General features: G+C 41.5%; 4 protein-coding genes across 4 annotated transcripts; all 4 read left to right on the top strand.

The window, feature by feature from the left end:
* The first annotated feature begins 1,467 nt into the window (after positions 1-1,467).
* Positions 1,468-3,084, top strand: LOC133390565 (histone H1.10-like). Its single transcript, XM_061639408.1, has one exon. It carries the CDS (start codon positions 1,501-1,503, stop codon positions 2,146-2,148), a length of 648 nt encoding a protein of 215 aa, XP_061495392.1. The 5' UTR covers positions 1,468-1,500; the 3' UTR covers positions 2,149-3,084.
* Positions 3,085-3,183: 99 nt separating this feature from the next.
* On the top strand, positions 3,184-3,763 carry LOC133390568 (histone H2B 7-like). Its single transcript, XM_061639410.1, has one exon. It carries the CDS (start codon positions 3,374-3,376, stop codon positions 3,752-3,754), a length of 381 nt encoding a protein of 126 aa, XP_061495394.1. The 5' UTR covers positions 3,184-3,373; the 3' UTR covers positions 3,755-3,763.
* An 846-nt stretch (positions 3,764-4,609) lies between these two features.
* LOC133390567 (histone H3) lies at positions 4,610-5,170 on the top strand. Its single transcript, XM_061639409.1, has one exon. It carries the CDS (start codon positions 4,702-4,704, stop codon positions 5,110-5,112), a length of 411 nt encoding a protein of 136 aa, XP_061495393.1. The 5' UTR covers positions 4,610-4,701; the 3' UTR covers positions 5,113-5,170.
* Positions 5,171-9,352: 4,182 nt separating this feature from the next.
* LOC133390559 (pentraxin fusion protein-like) lies at positions 9,353-20,628 on the top strand. Its single transcript, XM_061639378.1, has 7 exons — positions 9,353-9,478; positions 10,995-11,287; positions 12,003-12,053; positions 13,526-13,811; positions 16,552-16,706; positions 17,441-17,488; positions 19,771-20,628. The coding sequence occupies exons 2-7, from the start codon at positions 11,227-11,229 to the stop codon at positions 20,373-20,375; spliced, it is 1,206 nt and encodes a 401-aa protein (XP_061495362.1). The 5' UTR covers positions 9,353-9,478; positions 10,995-11,226; the 3' UTR covers positions 20,376-20,628.
* The last annotated feature ends 553 nt before the right edge of the window (positions 20,629-21,181 follow it).

Raw genomic sequence — 21,181 nt, 5'->3', positions numbered from 1 at the left:
GTTTTTCAGCCTTTAGTGATATTGACAAGAAATACAAATACTTACAGTTCATCATTGAACTACCCTTCCCCCTTTTCTGGTAACTTTCCATCGTATTCACTGAAGCCGGGTTTTATCTGGACTAGTATCTGAGAATTTTAGGGAAACTAGTAGGTATGTTACAAAGAAGCATTTTTAAGGTTGCAGCCCTAAACATACTTAGGTGTAAATTCCATTTAAGTCAGGCGGAATTATTTCTGTGTAGACATAAATACGATTGGGCCATAAATCCCACCAATTTCTACAAGAGAGAATTTTAAAGCACATGCAACCCCCCCCCCCATTCAAATAAGATTTAAATATATTTAAATTGATGGATCATAGTTTTGGTATGTTTACTAGGAAATAAGAATTACCAAATTTAATGGGTCTTACTCCCATGTAAGTGTGCTTAGAGATGCAGCTTTAATAAAGGACATCATTTTTTATATATAAACTCTTACCTGTGGCAGTATCTGTTTGCACTAACTATGGCCCATGAGGAGCAATTTGAGCCATGTTTTTTTTTTTAAAAAAATAAGATTTTGGGCCAAGTAGACTTCGAAATACACAACTTTGAAAGCAAAATTGCTTGTTTCTCAGAATGTGCTGTAAGGTTGAGGAATAAACCTGCTGTTTTCCCCTTGGGACCAAGGACCACTTTGAGTAACTATTGCTTTCAAGGGCCTATGGGCTGGGGGAAAAAATATTTAATTTGTATTATGTCCTTATCAGTCTGTATAAAATCGAACTTGAGGAAGGTTTGATAAGACAGTTTCTATTAAATTCTGGATTAAACTTTTAAATTGTATCTGTGTGACGGTGCACAGTCAATATAATATTAACTTTCAATACGATAATTTATTATATTTTCATACAATATTCAACACCTTTCTTTGGAACTAGCGAGTTGGTAAGGGCTTGGCTGATTAGCAATGGTGAATCTATTTTGTGGAAATCTGTGTTACCTCTGTTTACTTGAAATCCATCTGCAGTAAGGAGATTAGTCTAAAAAACTCACTTTAAGTTCTGCCACAGAGCTAACTGTCTGAAGATGTGAGCTGCACCATTTTTCAGGTCTTTTTGGAAGTTACATAGCTTTAATTTACAAAGAAAAACAAAAGTTTCGCTCTTTCGAGGTCTCCTCAGCTGCTGCAGTCGAGATTTAGGAGCCCTTTTAAAAACGTTGTCTTTCTTTTTGCGCTTTTTTAAAAATAATGGATTTAAAGCACCCCTTATCCTTCGCCCCAGTTAAAAGATTTGATTATTTAGTGGCCGGTATTGTGCGAAAATTGCAATTTATTAACTCAAAAGAAACACAAACTGAGCGGTCGGAAGAGTTCCTTTCAGCTTTGCAGAGGGGCGGGTCCTACAGCGGACCAATCACGAAGCAGCTCTTCTCTATAAATAAACAGCGGCTGACCTACTTGAGCTCACTTTTCTTCTAGAGAAATTTTTTTTTTGTGGTTTCTTTCAGCAGTCATGTCCGAGACGGCGCCGGCAGTTGCAGTCAGTGCTGCGGCTCCTGTTGTAGCCTCGAAAGCTCCGGCTAAAAAGGCGAAGAAAGCAGGCGCTGCCAAAGCCCGCAAGGTTTCAGGTCCTAGCGTCACAGAGTTGCTCACCAAGGCGGTGGCCGCTTCGAAGGAGCGCAAAGGAGTGTCTCTGGCAGCCCTTAAGAAAGCCTTAGCCGCTGGAGGTTACGATGTGGAGAAGAACAACAGCCGGATCAAGCTTGGCCTTAAGAGCCTGGTGAACAAAGGCACCCTGGTTCACACGAAGGGAATTGGTGCCTCGGGTTCCTTCAAGATCGGCAAGAAAGCCGGCGAGGGGAAGGAGAAGGCACCTAAGAAGAAGGCCGTCAAAGCCAAGAAACCCATTGCCAAGAAGCCCGCCAGTGGCGTTAGGAAGCCGAAGAAACCCGCGGCCGCCAAAAAGAGTCCGAAGAAACCCAAGAAGCCTGCGGCGGCCAAGAAAGCTACCAAGAGTCCGAAGAAGGCAAAGCCAGTCAAACCTAAAAAAGTCGCTAAAAGTCCGGCGAAGGCGAAAGCTGTGAAGCCCAAAACTGCCAAGTCGAAGGCAGCCAAACCTAAAGCGGCAAAGGCTAAGAAGGCGTCGTCGAGGAAGAAGTAAACATGATCAGTGCGCTTTCAAAAACCCAAAGGCTCTTTTAAGAGCCACCCACCTAATCAAAAAAGAGCTCGTTATTCATCCCGCATGTGTACTGCCACCCTGTGCACGTTTTCTTGGAAATAAGTTGCACTGCGGCTTACTCCGAGGAGTGTGCAGAACAATTTAGTCTCAATCCCTAAATTTGGGATGTTCAATCAGCAACTTTAGCTGTCACTTTGCTCTAGGCTGGTGTGCCATTTTAAGATAAGTTTTGTTTTTAGGTACTCATTTATTAAACTAGCGGGCATGGAAGCGGCACACTCTCTAGAAGATCTTACTAGGAACACAAGCGCACTTTTGCTCCTGGAAAGTTAACTTCTAACAAGTTAAACAATAACCAGGGATTGATCCTCTTGAATAAAACTAGACTGAAAGCATCCCGGAAAACTTGCTTGTTTGTCCAAAGGGAGTGTGGGGGATTCGCCAGTGATTTTTAGGCTACAACCTTAGGCGTAGCTAGGGCCACATCTTATTCCCAGTAGGATGGTCTCCTGAGCTAAAACGTATAGAATTGGGTTCAGTTTGTTTATGAGGATATCATCCTACTCTATAATCCTATATACATTTGCCTAAAAGTAACTCCTATGTAAACACAATGGGGTTTAATCCCGAGTAAATGTTTAATTGGTAGCATTTCAGATTTACAAAGTATTAAAAGAGCCCTGTGCCTGTGAAAAGCGGCTGTCAATTTTTTTTTATCACGTGGCTATGTTAGGTTATCTTTGTCAAAATTTTCTGGCTAGTACTTAGGTGAGAATCTCAAACCCAGTTTTTTCCCTCAGACCTATTGAATTCAATGGATTGACTTGCAAGAAATGTGAATTATGAGGATTTCAATTTAAGACAAAATAGAACGTGGGGGGGCAGAAGCAACTCTCAAAGAACTTTAAAATTGATTTTTGTGAATGAACATTTGCTTCAGCCAGGTCGAATCGCAGGTCTTTCTATTTCCATCAGGGTTGGTGTGAGTTGGGATTGGCTCAAATCGAGAGATTGTTTAAACAGCCAATGGGCACTCGGTATCATGTTGACCAATCACGAAGGAAAAACGAACGGTTCTAACTCTTAGCTGTTTCTCATCCAATAGAAAACGAGAAGCACAATCCCTTCATTTGCATAACGCTAATATAAAAAACAGCAGCGCTCCTTAGCTTGAGGTTGTCGGACTGCACATTGAAACGTAAAGATGCCGGAACCAGCCAAGTCGGTGCCCGTTTCCAAAAAAGGATCCAAGAAAGCTGTGACGAAGACTCATAAAAAAGGGGATAAGAAACGTAAAAAAGTTAGAAAAGAGAGTTATTCTATTTATGTTTACAAAGTTCTTAAGCAAGTTCATCCGGATACCGGCATTTCATCTAAAGCCATGAGCATCATGAATTCCTTCGTGAATGATGTTTTTGAGCGCATCGCTGGAGAAGCCACCCGTTTAGCTCATTATAACAAGCGTTCCACTATCACCTCTCGAGAGATTCAAACGGCTGTCCGGCTCTTGTTGCCTGGGGAGCTGGCTAAACACGCTGTATCTGAGGGTACGAAGGCTGTTACCAAGTACACAAGCTCCAAGTAAATTCTACACATGCCTATTTTGACCCAAAGGCTCTTTTAAGAGCCACTTAACATTTTCAGAAAGAGAGCTCTGTGACAATTTCCTACCCTCCCACTAAAAGTTTAATGCACTTTATAAGGTATTCTAGTATGTAGTCGAAAGCTAAGTTGTCATGGTTATTTCCGTCAAGTGACTGATACAAATATACTAAAAATCATTTCCATCTGATTCGCCCGCGGTGAGTCACTCTTCATTTGCACACCTAAGAACAGTATGGATTTGTATGAACAGAAAGAATAATTTGATGCATGCAGAAAACCGAATTGAGGAGAAAGCAATTTACTAGCGGTAACAGCTGGAACATTTGAATTACCCGCGTTTTGCAATTATTGGCCAACTCTGCTTTTTGCGGAAGCTGTAGAAGAGTTGAAGCGGCATGTGCTTCGAAGTTTATAATGATTTGTATCTATGTAGCCTCAAAGCTTAAATGTTTGGGGAATGGGTCGAATACGTATTCTGGGAACAGCTAAGTACCTTTGCAGAAACACTTTCCTATCAGAAGAGTTCCTCCCAAGAGTTCCTAAACTGTTTCGTGGTGGGCAGCTCGATAAACATAAACGTTTTCTGTTTCTAAGAAAATTTAAATCGTGGGGTTTCTCTAAGCTGTGGGGGGGAAAGATACGGTACTAGCCATAGATGTATATAAATACATTTTTAAAAGCACCTGCGTAATACAAAACCGAGGGAAAATTAAAACGGGAGGCAGACAACTTTTTTAAAAAATCAGTGCGCGCGCTTTTTCAAATTGTCCAATAAACTTGCGGTTGTCAAGTTCCAGCCAATCAAAAATTCTGGTTTCTCCAATGGGGCGAGTTCTTAATCTACTAGCAGCCAATCAAAGAGGAGAACTAGTGTATAAATTTTGGCGCCTGGCTGTAAACTGTTAGTTCTTTTCTGCTTTTGTGAAGATGGCTAGAACGAAGCAGACGGCTCGCAAATCCACCGGCGGCAAGGCGCCTCGCAAGCAACTGGCTACCAAAGCTGCCCGGAAAAGCGCTCCTGCGACCGGGGGCGTGAAGAAGCCCCATCGTTACCGGCCGGGCACTGTGGCCCTGCGAGAAATCCGCCGCTACCAGAAATCCACCGAGCTGCTGATCCGCAAGCTGCCTTTCCAGCGCCTGGTGCGCGAGATCGCTCAGGATTTCAAGACGGACTTGCGCTTCCAGAGCTCGGCCGTGATGGCGTTGCAGGAGGCGAGCGAAGCTTACCTGGTGGGGCTGTTCGAGGACACCAACCTGTGCGCTATTCACGCCAAGAGAGTGACCATCATGCCAAAAGACATTCAGCTGGCCCGGCGCATCCGTGGGGAGAGGGCTTAGAAGATGCTGGTGCCGCTTACGTGATTCTGAAACCCAAAGGCTCTTTTAAGAGCCACAACGTCATCCCTCAAAGGAGCTGTAATTTTTTTCTATTTTGTATTAACGAGGTGTATCTTTTGCATTAACGAGGTGTATCTTAAGTGTAATGGGAGGGCGGCCAAGGAACTGGTGAGTCTGTTAAAACATGCTTGGTAAATTAATTTTACTCTGCTTCAAACACGTACAACTAAAACATCCCTGAGTTAAATTTTAAATTAAAGCGTTTCCTTCCAATTGAGTACAGTACTACACAGCCCCTGCATTTGATACTAGGATTTGATCTCCGTTTTTCCTCCCGCCAATATTTTAGAATCCTTATAACTTGAGATTTCGATCTTTTTAAGTGTTAGGTCAGTCTTGAATTGCCCATAGACCTATAAAAACCTTGGCAGGGGTTGTTCCTAGCTGACTTACTCTGGCGAGAAGTTTGTGGCGTTGGGAAGTTTAAAACCAGAAAAGCCCGCGCGCTCTACTCGGTTGCTTCAGCCGAATTTCTTGAGGCGGTGTGAGGAGGGTAGATTGAACGGGACTATGTTACGTCTCGATTTCTTTCGTACTCTAGAGCAGAACGTAGCATAGATCATTTTCACTTGAACGTGTATTTCTGTAACTTCCTCAAGCTCTTCCGAATAAATACCACTTTCGTACTCTGCTTTCCATATCTTTAGCAATGCCTCAAAACTAAACGCTTTTCTTTCTCAGAAGTGAATAAGAATTGTCCTTTCAGAGCGGCTGCGGAAAACTTAGGGCTAAGGGTAGTATGTACACTGGAGAGAGACTATGTTAAGACGGTGCTAGGTAGGATCTGCAACAAAATGCAGACATGCTCCTGTTCAGAGTACCAGACACCTAGCCCTGTTCTTTTCCATTCTCTGCATTCACCATTTTGTGCCCACTGTGCATTCTCAGTTCTTACAGAACTCTAGTTTTTTTGGGGGGGAGGTTCGGCTGGGTTACTTCTGCGGGCGTTCAGGTTTACCTGAACCCACTGGTGCTTCCCTAGTTTGTGGATGGTGCTGTTTGGGTTCCATAAAGACCTACAGTTGAATAATGGCTTTGCGGTTTAGCTGCTTATGTGTGTTCCTGTATATTACATATGTGATAAATCCCTAGAATCACACTTGGGAGTGGGTCTGATCAAAGCCAGTTGTTTCTATGAGCATGAATAGGTGTGAGCAGTTTATTATGGCTCTTCCCACAAGGAAAAACTCAGTTCTACAGGGTACTACTCCACTCTGCCATTCTTCCTCTCAGAGGTTTCATTCAGATCTGTCTCTCTGTTGTTCAGATCTGGAAGTGCTTGTGTGGCGTCTTTATATGACAACACTACCAGAACACATTCCACTTTGTCTCCTTGCAACCAAATTCTTTTATACACTATGCTTTATTTTATAAAAGTATTCCAGGGTCCTACTTATTTAGTTTAAAATGTCTAAATCACTTATCTAGATGGATCCTACGGTGGTGTGCAATAATATTATAAATGATAACAGAATATAAATGTACTGCTTTCAATTGATTCCAACTTATGGTGACCCTGTGAATAGGGTTTTCATGAGGCTGAGAGGCAGTGACTGGCCCAAGGTCACCCAGTGAGTTTCATGGCTGTGTGGGGATTTGAACTCTGGTGTCCCAAGTTGTAGTCCAACACCTTAACCACTACACCACACTGGGTCTCTAACACAATATAATAAAACATTGGGAAGCCACAATGTGTGCATTATCCTGTGATAAGGAAGAGGTCCTGAGTAGCTGTCGGGGCCCCGGCATCCTCTATTTCATTTTTTTTCGGTCACAGATCCTTTTGAGAATCTAATGAAAGCTATGGACTCCCATAGATAGATAAAAATTTATTGCGGTCATAGACCCGTACAGAGAGTGTAGATACACAAGTAGAAAAAAATGTAAATAGTACAAGATAGTATAATATACTATAAAATGGAGATACTAAATGTCTAAATAAAATATGACAACAGGCTAAAAACATTATGAGACATTCATAATAAAATTTGTGATAGCTTATTTTGGGCTGCGTGGACAAATTTGGCAACAGACAGCGTAGAAATTATGTTCGAGCCCCTCAGAAGACATAGTAGCAGATACTCAGGGAATTGGTTAGAGAGATTTTTGGTGATTGGAACTAAATATTTATTACGTTCAAGAGAGTATAATGGGCAGTCGAAGAAAACATGTAAAAGTGTTTCTATGCCGCCCGTCTTACAGGGGCAATTGCGTTGGTTATAAGGTGTACCCTGATATCTCCCTTCCAATAATGCAGAGGTTACACAGTTGAATTTAGCCTTGGTGAATGCAATTCGGTATTTTGGAACCGAATTTTGGAAGTTTGTCGTGAAAGGTTTTCATCCACAGTGAAAGATAGGAATCTTTCCAAAGAGATGCTAAATAACCAAATGGACAGTCATAAGAGAGTTTGGACTCCCATAAATAAATGCAATTTATTTTATTACATTGGAATATTGTATTGATCTTTTTTGAACCCGGTTCACAGACCCCCAGTTACGAACCCCTGCTCTGTTTGATTTACCCACAGTGTCTCTGAAGGAGTGTTGCTTCTAGGCATTCTGGGAAATTAAAATGGTGATACCTGGTACACCTGGCTGTTTCCAGCAGGTAACCTCACTGAGGGCCTCACCAGGGGCACTTTCAGACCTGAAGCTGTCTCTCATAAGGAAAAGGTACACTCCACAGCTGGGCTAGCCAGCGTGGCTCCCCTCCAGATGTTGCTCAACTACAACATTAATCATTCCTGGCCATTGGCCATGCTGGCTGGGACTGATGGGAGATGTAGTGCAAAGCATCTGGAGGACATCACATTGGCTATCCCTGCTCTACAGACTATATCTTCTTAGATGCATTTAGTAACTACTTCATGTTGACATTGAAAAGAAATTGTGATCCATAGCTCAAACTAAGGATTGTTCAATGTCTTGTCACTTTTGTGACCTCCTTTTTTGCTTGTTTTGGTTAACCATGTTCCCTAGGCCAAAGTTTGATTTATTTCCCTTCATTATCCCATTTGTATGAATAAATTCATAAGCTGTGTGAATGGCTGAGGATGTAATTTGGTGCTTTGTGTGTCAGGAAATGCCAAAGTAGCCTTGCAGAAAAATGGAGGGTGCAACCTGTTTCCAATCCAGCTCTTCGTAAATCCTTGCTAGCCTCAAACTGCCAGGAATATTCTTGCAGCCAAGGGTGGCATACATATGTTCCCAACCTTTGAGTTCCTAGATTTGTTGGACTACAACAACTCCCAACAGCCCCAGGCAGCATGGCCAATGGTCAGGAATTATGGGAACTGCAGTCCAGCAATATCTAGGGACCCAAAGGATGAGAACAGCTGTTCTAGACCATAGGTGGGCAATCTGTGGCACAGCCAACTGATGGATGACTTATGTTCTGTTGGATACTTTGGACAAGTAGATATATTTTGTTTTCAAGGCTGATAGTTTGTAAACATTTAAAATACTTGGTTCCTCCAAATATCTTCACTTTGCTTTAAAACATAGTGTTAAAATGGAACTGATATACACACCCATGTTTATTAAACATTTTGGAAGTGCCACCTGTATATTATACTTCAGCCAAGTCACAAGAAACACCTGTTGCATCAGGGAAGTTCTGCAATTCTGGCACTTTATGCTAGGAACATTGCCTGGAGTCAAGACAGAGGCAACGGCCACCTGGCTTTAGAATTGTAGGGCTGCAGAAAGCTGCCAGTTGATTTCCTGCTGAGAAAAATTCTATTCGTGCTTCCCCAGCAGTTAACCTTTCCTAATGATCCATAAAAATAAAGGGTTTTGTGACTAACATCTAGTGCTCATATGAGGTAACTCGGCTCTCTTTAGACAGTTAGTGCTCAATAAATTAAATAAATGTGGTGTCGCATCCTTTGATCACAGAGCAAAGGGAACATTTGAGCTCCATATTGGTATTTCAAAATCCAATTGGGCAACAATCTGAAATAAAGGGGTGGGGGGAAAGGGCTTGTCTATCAATAATAATGTGTGTAAATGCCTGGAAGCCAACCAAGTTGAAAAAGCCCATCTGCCATTGCTTTCCATACCTCACTGATGAAAACATCCTTTGTTAAGCCACACCTGCACCACATGATTTACTCCTAATCTTGATAATCACATGCAGACTGCAGGAATGACCAAGATGTCCTTATACAACAGGTGCCTGTGTCTAATTCAGTTTCAAAAACTGTATGATGCTGGTGAGCTCAGCCACAGGGCAAGATGCCCCTACCTTTTATCATTACCAAAGCTGGCTGGAGCCTTTAGGCAGAGGATCTAGGTGGACTGAGGTATTATATGGGGCAAAGTGTGCTTAGGGGTGCGCCCTCATTGACTAAGGGGCTGAGCTGGGACAGAAACAATGTTTGCTGCCTCTGATCTGGCACAGAAACTGAGAATACACACCAGTCTTCTGTGACATCACCTAGGATTAGATAGAAGTGGGAAGGTACTGCTTTCAACCTGGCTGGGCCCTGTGCAAAGCAAGGACCCCCCCCCATCCCTTTGCCATCTGTCCAGTGCTTGGAGGTGACACACTAAACCACATCTGGCCATTAGTAGGTGCTTCATCTGGACAAACCTAGCTTCTTTGATCCAATGCAAGATTGCCTAAACTAGTATTTTGCAGGAATAGAAGTAGTTATTGGATTATCTAGACATACTTTTGAAAATCCATTCCTGGACATGACTGATGTAGTCCATTGTATTTTGTCCCTACCCTTGATCACCTTTCTCTGATACAATGATTTTTGAGAGTTCTAATTACCCCACCCCTTATAAAATAATGACCAATTAACTTTCTGTGGGAAGAATCACAAACTTCCAGAGATATAAGCCTGAGCTGAAGGTTAATAGTTACTACAGCTCTGGCGTAGGAACTCCTCTTTCACCACCTCCCTACTTCTATGCCTAGTCATTGCAGATAATTCAAATTCACCTGGTGCTGTTTACATTGATGGACTGGGCTACAAACTGGAATGAAATTGGCACAAATCCAGGAAAGGCCATTTTGACAGGCAGAGTGGGACATGGGCATACCCATGCAAACTGGGAATACCTGCTAGAGCTCCCTGCAGTATCCCTGAGGATTCAAAGGTGGATGCAGACAGCTGCCCATTTAACTGTGCTTTCCTAGGCAACTGCCTGTACTTTATGCCCTGAATCTTAAGTAGTTGGGACCAAACCACCTAAAGTGAATCAGACTGATAGAATTACCCAGAATCAAATGAGGAAAACTTTTGCCCTTCAGATGTTGATGAATCACAACTCCCATCAGCCCCAGCAAACGTGGCCAGTGGCCAGGGATGATGGGAGTTATAGTTCAGCAACATTTAGAGGGCAAAAGGTTCCCTATACCTGTGCTAGACAACCTTTTCCTTATTTCTGTATAAGTGGAAAAATTGCAAATATTTTTATATCCTTTGGGATAAACAATTCTATCAAAAAGTAAATTGTCACTGATATTTTCTTGCTTTGCCTTCTTTGATAGAACCATACTGTATCATGACATTTAAGGAAATAAGGCTGCAATCCTAACCCAAGTCGCCTTGGAATAAGCCCTATTGATTTCAGTAGGACTTATTTCTGAGTAGACCCAGCACTGTTGGTTGTCTAGTTTGCAGCTTTATGTATACACTAGAACTCTCCCCTATCCTGTCATATTTTGATTGTATAAAATGGATATCTATTATGTATAAAATGTATGAATAATGTTTTCTCTTTCAGAATTTGATTGTTATTTCCATGTTCTGGCTGATCCTGTTAAGTCAGTCACACCATGGACCCATTATAACTTTATCTTGCCAGATAAAAAGCAGTGCCCATCCAAGAACTGCCCCACTGCTCAAAGCCTTCCCAGCTATAAGACAGCCAGGCTTGTGTGGGTGGGTCGACTTTCGAAGTTTTGAGGAACAGCCTGAGTGGAAGGAGCAAGAGGGTTTCTCTCAAATGAATGGATAAGGAAGAGAAAACCTCTTTGATGCTACAGTGAAGATGCTGAAAAGTCTGTAGAGTACTTTAAAAGGCGGGTAAAATTAAAATGCTGCGGAACTTTGTATGTCTAGTTATTGTTGCTCTGCATTGGCTGATAACGCATAAACGTAAGTACAGCTTTGATTTAGTACTTTGCTAGACAAGTTGAGCCTAAACTTTTTACTTGTGAACTTCACTGAATCCAGCAGGATTACTTGTGTTTGTATGTTTAGGGCTTCCATCCTATGCACACTACCTGGCAGGGAGTAAATCCCACTGAATCCAGGAGGCCTTACTTCTGAATTAATGGCATTGCTTGGTTCAGGTGGTCAAAAGAATCTAGTGAGCTCCAGATTTGCACCTTTAAGCAAGGTGGTAGGATCTTTGTTGGAGAGTTTTGGGGTCACAGGATAAAATATATAAACAACTAAGTAAAATTCTTACAATAGGACTGGACTGTAAGCAGAAACTTTTCACTTTGTGCTACTCAGTTTATCTGTTGGACTGGGGTACAGGTGAAGCCAGAATCCAGTTAACATGCATGATTTTTTGCCTGTTTTGGATTTGAGCTGCTTTGTTCTTGCCATCAGTTAAAATGGACCCAAGTGTTCTGGTTTTGTACTAAATAAATAATCTTCATAAATGTCACACTTTTTTCAAGATGGATGCTGTTCATGAATCTTTCACGGTAGATTGACTTGTAAAGAATGTGGTTAACTCTGTTGCACAAGTGATGCTAAAGCTCTGTCTGAATGTCACATGTTTTCCTGCCAGTGGTCACCTTTATTTTTTCACTAAGCGAGGCCTACTCCATGTCTTAGTAATTGCTGCTCTCTTTTCCAGGCAGTGCTGGCAATGTTGCCATTGCAGATGCTTCAATAATCCCAGTTGGAGGTAAATTTTGAGTACATGTGGTTTATTTAAACATAAATCCTTCCTTATTCCATTAACCTGAGATAATATATGTAATAATATATTTGTTATATTTGTTGTTTGTTGGAATTTGTTAATTGCTCTTCACCATGTGGTCCCAGGGTGGGAAATATTCATTCATTCAACAAATTATATTAAGTGACATTAAAATATCAATTCAAACCATAAAACAGACACAAAGATTATCACAGTACAGAAGGGGCAGGGAGCAGAACAACCTGATCTCATCTTCTCCCAAATGCCTGCACAGAGAGGTGACCCAGAGACGTACTTGTGTGTTGTGTATATATGTCTCACATTATCTCATCTCTTCCTCCTGATTAATACCAGTCCGCACCAGAGGGTCTTAACAAATTCCCTTTTCCATTGGTCCCCTAAGCACCTCTCTTATTTATAATAATGATAAAGAATTCCTAAGCTAATCACCTCTCATCTTCCTTTCCCCCCCAAAGTCATATAATTTGGCATATTTTGCTGAATTTAAATTTCAAAATTTTAGGAGCAAGAACTAGCTCCCCATTTCATCACGTTATTGCTATTTGTGCTGGCTACAAAATTTAAGATAATGAAGAGAGAAAAATGATTCCCTCTCAAATTATAAAAAACTTTAGAGTCTTTTTGTATTACTCTTGGGTGGATGGTGGCTGCAGGGATGTGGATATGCCACCATGCACCTGATTTTGGGAAGTGTTGGGAGAACGGTGCTTTCCTATGCCTGTTGAAAGCCAAAACCTGCACATGGTGGTGTATACAACAAGCCTGTCTTGGGTTGTGTCAACTATGTACGGCATGGGTGGGGAATCTATAGATATTGTTGAGACTCCAGCTCCCCTCAGTCTCAGCCAGCATAGCCAACGGTGAGAGATAATGGGTGTTGTGATCCAGCAATATCTAGGTATCCAGCAATTCCCCATGCCTGATTTACAGGCTTTTCCTGAGGCTGCTGGGTATCCAGATGGTTGTGTGAATAGGCCTTCAGATTGATTCATTGAAACAAAAGCAGATTTAAGTGTTGAGAGAGATAGCAAAGTATCTCTTCACCCAGTTGTATGCAATTAACTTGTGAAAGGCCAGTAACGCACTAGTATAAACCAGCAGCACACTATAATGAACTAATCCTGAAAGGATTACATAACTTCCATGGAAGATAAGTGGCTACTAGCTTTGATAGCTAGATATGCTTCTTCCATATAGATAATAAACCTTTTTAAGTACCAGATGCTGAGGACAAATAAGAGAGTATGGATATTGCCATCTCACTCCTCTTTGTGGACTTCCATGGGTTAGGGTTAGCCACTCTCAGAGACTGAAGAGTAATTTACGTGGACCCTTATCTGTTCTGTTTTATCAGTTCTGTGTTCTTGTGCTATTTGTATTCTCCCTTGTTGTTTTTGCAGTAAATTAATGTGCCATTTTCTCTACATCCCCTCTAGATCCTAATATTGCAGTAGGAAAAATATCATCCCAGTCCAGCACATATGAAGAAAAGGGGGCATCAAAGAAGGCTATAGATGGGTCATTGGCAAGTAGTTATGCTAACGGAGACTGCACCCTGACAAAGAAAGATTTTGAACCCTGGTGGATGGTAGATTTGAATTCAGCATTTCAGGTATCTGGTGTGGTGATCACTAACAGAGGAGACTGCTGTGAGTCACGGATAAAAGGAGCTGAGATTCTGATTGGGGATTTGCCACAGAAGGGAGGCACAATGAATCCCAGGTATTTGCCTGCTGCCTCCTACTCTAAACATATAAACATATGGAAAATAAATAAAGGTGACATGCAACAGATCCTAAGTCAGTTTACTTGGAAGCAAGTAAGACCCAATCCTAAAAACATTTTGTTGTAAGTAAATCCCAGTGGAGCTTTCTCTCAGTTAAACCTGTTTAAGTTCCACTGCCTGTGACCATGTAGTGGGGTCCATTCCTCAAGAAGTTCCCAATTTCTCTAGAATGGTCAACCAGTTTTGCTCAGTGTTAACCCTGCAGAATTGGCTGGAGCTACTTTACGATTTCATGTTCTGAATAAGCTCAGCCTATGAGTTGTTTTAAGGTCTTTACAAGTTGAATTTGGTCCAGTGACACTGTGAATTAAAAGTTTTAAATCCTCGAAGAGCCCATATAAGTGAGAACAGCAGCAACATGTTGTGGTGTGGTGTTTCTGTTCAATGAGTCATCCAGCCAGCCATGCCCTGTTTCAGGATGCTCCAATCCATTCCTCTCTCTCCTGGTTTTCTGTTGTCCCCACTCTCACCAGTTGGTCGTCATTCTGTGTCACTGAGCCCTCCACCCCAATATATAAATATATATTTGTACTTCTGCAAACCTTGGGGTTTCCCTGAGTTTGCTGATACCTCCTTTCTATGTGTAGATAGTGCCATTTTGACTACACAAATATCCATATTTGGAGAACGTATTTGCTGTAGGCATATAAAATAAGGTCGTATAGGTAACATGTTTGCTAATCAAACATAACTGAAAGATACACATATCTGGAAGTCAGTCAGTCTCAATGGTTTCCAGATGACTTTGGGGATTTAGGACCTGCAGTATAAGATTATTGATTACTCACTGGTGTTGACAGGGCTAGACTTGGAAATCATACTACTGCAATGTAAATATTCTGCACCTTTTAATCCAATTCAGTGGACGGGCTGCTTCTGGGGTTTAGTATCTATTGTATTAATCAATCCTTTAGTCCATCTGTATCTCCTTCTGCCCATTTCCTTTGGAAAGAGAAGTGCCTGGAAGTCTGGACTATATTGCCAATGGCCAGGAACCAAAAGAGAGAAACTGTGTCCCAAATATACAAAATATTCCTAAGTATATTGTACTTTGTATGAATTTTAATTTGTAAGCTGCTTTAGAAGCCCATTTTATCTGAAAAGCAAGCAAGAAATATGAAATAATACAATAAATTGCTCAGCCTCACTCATCATGAAGATCCTGTTGGCTGTAATCTCTGAGATTAGTAGTTTTTAAATGGTATTCTGGAGGATGCTGTTGTTTCATAGAAGCTTCTCAGGAGGCTTCTCAGTGAGAAGTCTAATAATGGTGAACAAACATCCCTGAATGACAGCTTCCTCACCACTACCAGTCTCCCCTTGTGTAATGCAGTTAGAGGCAAATGTTGGGTGGTTTCCTTCTAGTATGTGTATGTGGACAACATACAACAGGTCTCACTAGTGCCCTTTGTGAACAGAGTAAGTATTCTAGAACAGGAGTAGCCAGCATGGTCCCTTCCAGATGCTATGGATGCCAAGTCCCATCAAGATGGTGGGAGCTATAGTTCAACAACTTCTAGAGGGTATCATGTTGGCTACCCCTGCCCTAGAACATACTGCAGTATTATCTACACTGTGCTTTCTTATGCTGTGGAATTGTCTACCGCAAGATGTAGTCATGCCAGCTCATTTGGATGTATGAAAAAGAAAGTTCTGTTAATTTTGGTTCTCTCAGTTTCCCAGTTTTCCAATCTTAAACTCAGTTCCCCATATTTCTGCAGCAATTTGCATTTTTTTTAAAAAAAAGAAATGCTCATGAAAACTTTTCAGCATTTTAGTGTGAATTTCTCCTAACAAACATATTTTTGTATGCTGTTCTGACTAATGTACACATTTCTGCAAGCAGTTTATCCTAATATAACATTTTTGAATGTTATTTTCACTAATATATTCATTTTATGCACATTTCCCCCTAATATATGCATTTTTATAACCATTCTTTGGTTATAGAATTGCATTGCAAAATTTGGATATGTGCAAAATTTGAAGGATAGCTGTGTTTCAGTTCTCATTTTGGAAAGTGTGAATTTTATCGATTTGGCCTTAAATGCAAACTGAATTGAATTTTTTCTGCATCTCTACTTGGATGACTTTAAAAGAGATTTATTTATTTATTTATTGCACTTGTATACAGCCCCATAGCCGAAGCTCTCTGGGCGGTTTACAGCAACCAAAAACATTAAAACAAATATACAATTTAAAACACATATTTTAAAAACAATTTAAAACACAATTTAAAAATTTAAAACAATATAAAATAATTTAAAACACATGCTAAATTAGACAAATTCATGGCAGATAAAGCCATCAGTGGCTACTAGTAAGGATGGCTCTATGTTACCTCCAGCATTGGAGGCTGTATGCCTCTTGAATACCAGATGCTTGGCAATATGAGCAGGAGAATGCTGTTGTGCTCATGTCCTGTGAGCTTCCCATAAATATCTGGTTTGCCACTGTGAGAACAGGATGCTGGGCTAGATTGGCCTTTAGTCTAATCAAGCAAGACTCTTCTTATGAAGTTTAACAGCAAACAAATGACTGTGCAAAATGTTCCCTGTCTTGCTGATATCATTGGGTCCTTGTGGCCTAAATGTTGGTGGAGTTCACACCTCCACGGGCCATATCCTGCTGCATTCTGGTGTCATGCAACTGAGTAATGATCTAGTTCCTTGGCAGGTGCGCTACAATCAACAGCATGGGGCGTGGGGAAACAATGTCCTTTAACTGTGCAGGGATGCAAGGGCAGTATGTGACCATTACGATCCCTGGGAGATACGAGTCCCTCTCACTCTGTGAAGTGCAAGTGCTTGCACACCCATGGCTCCATGTAGGTGAGTAGATGGCCTGCATTCAAGAGCATGTGAATTTTATAATGCGTAGCAAAGGAACACATTGTTCATGCTGTGTGGGTGAACCAAATCACTGAATGTTAGAAACCCCCTTATTATCGCAACCCAAGGTAAACGAGGGCTTCCCTGTCTTTCCCAGAGCTCTCCAATGAATAGATAATATGATTGTGTGTGTGTGCATGTATATGCAGAAGACTGAGATAGTGGAAGGTACTTGCTGCATATTGGATATACTGGTATTATACATATGCCTTAATTATAACAAAAGGATAATATAAGTTGTAGATAGCATCCGTCGCTGGGTTCCCATATCTGTCTTATTAAGGCTGCAATCCAGTACATGGCTACTCAGAAGTAAGCTCCATTGAGTTCAATAGGGCATACTCCTCCCAACCTAGGTAAGTGTGTATTGCATTGCAGCCTAAGCCTCTTTTATTGAGTTTCTGATTAATTTCCAGGCCTTTGCATATAGCATTCTAGCTAGCATTATAATAACACTTGGTTTAAATGGCATGTTGTTACATGATTCTTTACATAATTTAATAGGCACTGGGGGGGGACAATGGAACCTAGTAAACAAATATTTTAAGGACTGTAATAAGCTTTTGCCTTATTACATTTCCGCCAAAGTTGGAAGTTTGGTTACATAATGCTTATGGATAATGTGAATATTTTGCTCATTGGTGTTAGAAACTCAGACACTTCATTTTTTGCAGTTCACGATGGAGGGCGGAGCCCTGTCAGAAATAGCGAAACAGATTTAGGTAAGTGCATAATTATGTCTTGTGGTGGTTTTTGCTTGCTTTTAATTTCAGAGGACCTCTTAATGTTTGTTACATTTGCCTGTTTTCTGTTTTTAAAGCCCCTTGGGCTTAAATATTTTGTTATCTACAGGTTGTGGTGGAAATGGCCATACTAGGGTGCATGTGTCAAGCAGCACTACAGTCTTGTTATAAGTTTTATTTCAGTTTTGCCCATCCCCATTCACACAGACCACTAGCCACTTCCCCATGGCAAGATCCCACAGTGCTGTTGTATGTGTGTGAATACAGGAACTGTGGGGTGGCAGTACCAGTCGTATCCTTGGGTCCTTCTAACTTGACTGATGCCTGGCAGGAGGAAGCACCAACTGCAGCAGAACTCCAACATGGAGAGGTGGTTGTTGTTGTTATGCTGTCAGTGTGCATGGTGATTTATGAAGTACAATTAGACAGGTCCCTGCCCCCAAATGCTTACAATCTAGAATTCAACGCAGGAAACAATAGAGGAAGAGAAGGGAAAAGTGGAGGCCAAGGCAAACAGGGAAGCAAAATGTGTTTGTTTCAGTTGTCAAGTGCTCTTAGACTTTGTTACAGACTGAGGGCCTTACTACACATGACATTGTCTGGAAAAGCATACTTAACACTGCCACTTTTATTTTGAAGGAAGAGCAGTCAATCAGCGCAGCAGCCGTTGTTAGTGACAGGAGGTAATCGGACAGTAGTAGTAGTAGTCTCTCTCCTCTTCCCATGCCCTGTAACAGAGGCTGGAAAAAAGTGGGGAGAGGGACCCCCCCCTCGCAGCCAGGAACCATCCTACCCCCACCCTATAGCACTTCGTCCTCTGTGCTCTGCTGTTTCTAGTGGGAGTGGAGAAGAGTGCAAGCAAGAGAAGGCAGTGATTGTGCCTAGATCCTCTCATTTGCTTGCACTTTCTGGGCACTGCTCTGGGAGACTGATCCCTTCACTTTATGTGTAGCTAAGCCTTGAGTGGCAGTAGGACATGCCATGCAATCTGCTTTGATTAACAACTATGGTTTTATTATTTTATTATTATAATTTTATTTAGACAATTTATATACTGCTTATGTTTAAATGAAACTCTTAAGTGGTGTACAACATAAGTTAAAATATCTTAAACAGCAGATACGAAAAAACGACACCATCACTAAAATGCAATTAATAATTGAACAGAACATCCTTTTTAGCATCAACATTTAGTATAAACATTGCATGTATAAATGAACTACAAAAATACAAGAAAAAATCATACCAAACACAGTAGACTGAACAAAATATCCCTTAGGTTTCAGGAAAATAAAAATAAAAATCAAGCTTAAAAAATGTGATAGATCAGACAAAAGAAAATAAACTCATTTCTTAAACACTATATAATAAAAAAGCAAAATAATTAAAACCACCAGCATCTTTTACAATAGCAAACAGAATTTCATCTGTACAGTTGGAAATAGATATCATCCAGTCTACTCAGGCATACCCTTACAAGATCAACACACTCGTGTTCATCAAACATATCAACATTCTAAATCAATGCACGCAAGCTTACTATTTTAGTACATCTCAAATTACGCTCTGCAAGCACTCACATAATTCAGTCTCACATCCTAAAAACAACAGCACGCTCTCATGTCCACACCATGAGCCACTCAAATCTAAATAAACACAAATAAACAATACTCTCTCTCTCTCTCTCTCTCTCAATAAAACATTCATATAAGCACTCCCCCTTGTCTCTCACTCAAGGGGGCAGAAACTATTGCCACCAGGCGGTCACCCTGGGGATATAGAAGCCACTTTTTCCAACATAGTAACCAATGACACTTCCCTCGTCTCTCACCCTAGGAACCAAAAGCTATCCAAGCATCAAGCTTTCACCCTAAACAGGGGCAGGTTTTCAGTCACAACAACTTGTCGGTTTACCTGTCTCTCTTCAGCACTTGCAGAGTGTGGCGATGATTTCTCTTGGAGGGAAATGGATTCCAAACTGCCTCCAAGACAACTCCAAGTGCGATGCTAAGTGTGCACTTAGCAGTGGTGCACTTTGTGCGACACCAAGGCATGCGCTGAGGCTAAACCAGAGGTGGTGAACCTGTGCCTCTCCAGCTGTTATTGGAAAACAGCTCCCATCAGCCCCAGCCACCCTGGCCAATGGTCAGGGATGATGGGAGTTGCAGTCCAGAAACATATGGAGAGCCACAGGTTTCCCATTACTGTGCTAAATGGTGATTTCCTGCAAAAGCCCTAATGATGTTCTTTCTCCCTTCTAGGTTTGCAGGGCAGAGTTCTAAGTTTCCTTAATGAATCAAAGGATAGTTTTGTTGTCATATCTCCAATGCAGCCTTTGAATGTCATGGAATTCACACTTTGTATGAGGGTTGCAGCAGAGCATTTGGGAGAACGCAAAGTCATTCTCTTCTCCTACCATTCTGAAAACGATGAACTGAGGATCTTGCGTGAAGCCAAGGGCCACTTGGGTTTACACATGGGGGGTCAGAGTGTGATGTTTGCTCTCCCTGATCTCAGCAACTTGGGAACTCATGTGTGTGTCACCTGGGAGGCTGAGTTCGGCCTCACAGCCTTTTGGATGAATGGGGAAAGGAGTATTCGAAAGGTGCACAATGTGGGGCATATTCTTCAATCAGGGGGGACTGCAGTGCTTGGCCAGGATCAGGGTGCACAAAATATGTCTGAACAGCAGGAGCGACGTTTTGTAGGAGAAATAACAGATCTCTACATGTGGGATTATGTGCTGAAATCTCAAGACATTCAGGATGTGTTCCAGGTCCGCCAGTTTCCCAGAGGAAACATCTTTGACTGGAAAATGTTATCGTACAAGATTACAGGGAATGTGATGGTATTACCTAAGGACTAATAACCAAGGAGGATATTGGCATTATTAACTTACATGGAAGATCTTTTGTCTTTCTGCTTTGCAAAGAAAGAAAGAGAAGGAAGGAAAGAAAGCTAACTAGCTAGCTATTGGTTTGCCACCTAAGATGTCAAAGCACAGCTACTGAGCACTGCACCTAGAGTATAATTCACATTGGAAGATTGTTGACTCAGAAGTATGAAAATCCTTTCATAGTGAAAATTGTTGAAGTAACAACTTGTACATTTTAAATAAAATAGTCCTATGAAAAATCAAATTTGAAAAAAAAGTTTTTATTTCCTCTTTATTTACCCATTAGCAAGCTGCCATGTATATAAGAAGGATATCTCTGCAATTGTATTAGGGGCTAGAAACCCCTTTTTGTGTGAAAGAGCTGAATTTCTTAAAATTCTAACAAGACATTGTGGAAACCTCCAGCCTGTGGACCAATTTTGGCCTATCAGAGGGTTCAATTTGGCCCCCAGGCTATTTTCCCCAAACCACACCCACCTGTCAATCAGCTGACATCATTTGTGACATCAACTGATTGGTGGGAGGGTAGGGTTCAATTCTATTTGGCTCTGGGTTCCTGTTCTCAGGGGAAAACAGGCATCTGTAGCCAACACTGCAAGATTATACCGCTCCTCAGCTGATCCTGTGGGAAGCACAAGAAAGAAGCCCACATTTTTAAAATGCAGACTTCTTTCTTGCCCTTCCTGCAGTAGCAGTGGTGGGGAAGAAGAAATGATGGGAAGAACGAAGCTTCTTTGTCCCCCTGCCACCGCTGCAGTTCCCTAGTGCCCATCACC

Source organism: Rhineura floridana, chromosome 8, assembly GCF_030035675.1.
Source record: "Rhineura floridana isolate rRhiFlo1 chromosome 8, rRhiFlo1.hap2, whole genome shotgun sequence".
Lineage (NCBI taxonomy): Eukaryota > Metazoa > Chordata > Lepidosauria > Squamata > Rhineuridae > Rhineura > Rhineura floridana.
This window is presented reverse-complemented; position numbering and strand designations above follow the sequence as displayed.

Coding starts and splice junctions, on each gene's coding strand:
- LOC133390559 (XM_061639378.1), top strand. CDS start 11,227: ATGCTGCGGAACTTTGTATGTCTAGTTATTGTTGCTCTGCATTGGCTG. Junction 12,054..13,525: donor TTCAATAATCCCAGTTGGAG/GTAAATTTTGAG, acceptor CATCCCCTCTAG/ATCCTAATATTGCAGTAGGA. Junction 13,812..16,551: donor GGAGGCACAATGAATCCCAG/GTATTTGCCTGC, acceptor GTTCCTTGGCAG/GTGCGCTACAATCAACAGCA.
- LOC133390565 (XM_061639408.1), top strand. CDS start 1,501: ATGTCCGAGACGGCGCCGGCAGTTGCAGTCAGTGCTGCGGCTCCTGTT.
- LOC133390568 (XM_061639410.1), top strand. CDS start 3,374: ATGCCGGAACCAGCCAAGTCGGTGCCCGTTTCCAAAAAAGGATCCAAG.
- LOC133390567 (XM_061639409.1), top strand. CDS start 4,702: ATGGCTAGAACGAAGCAGACGGCTCGCAAATCCACCGGCGGCAAGGCG.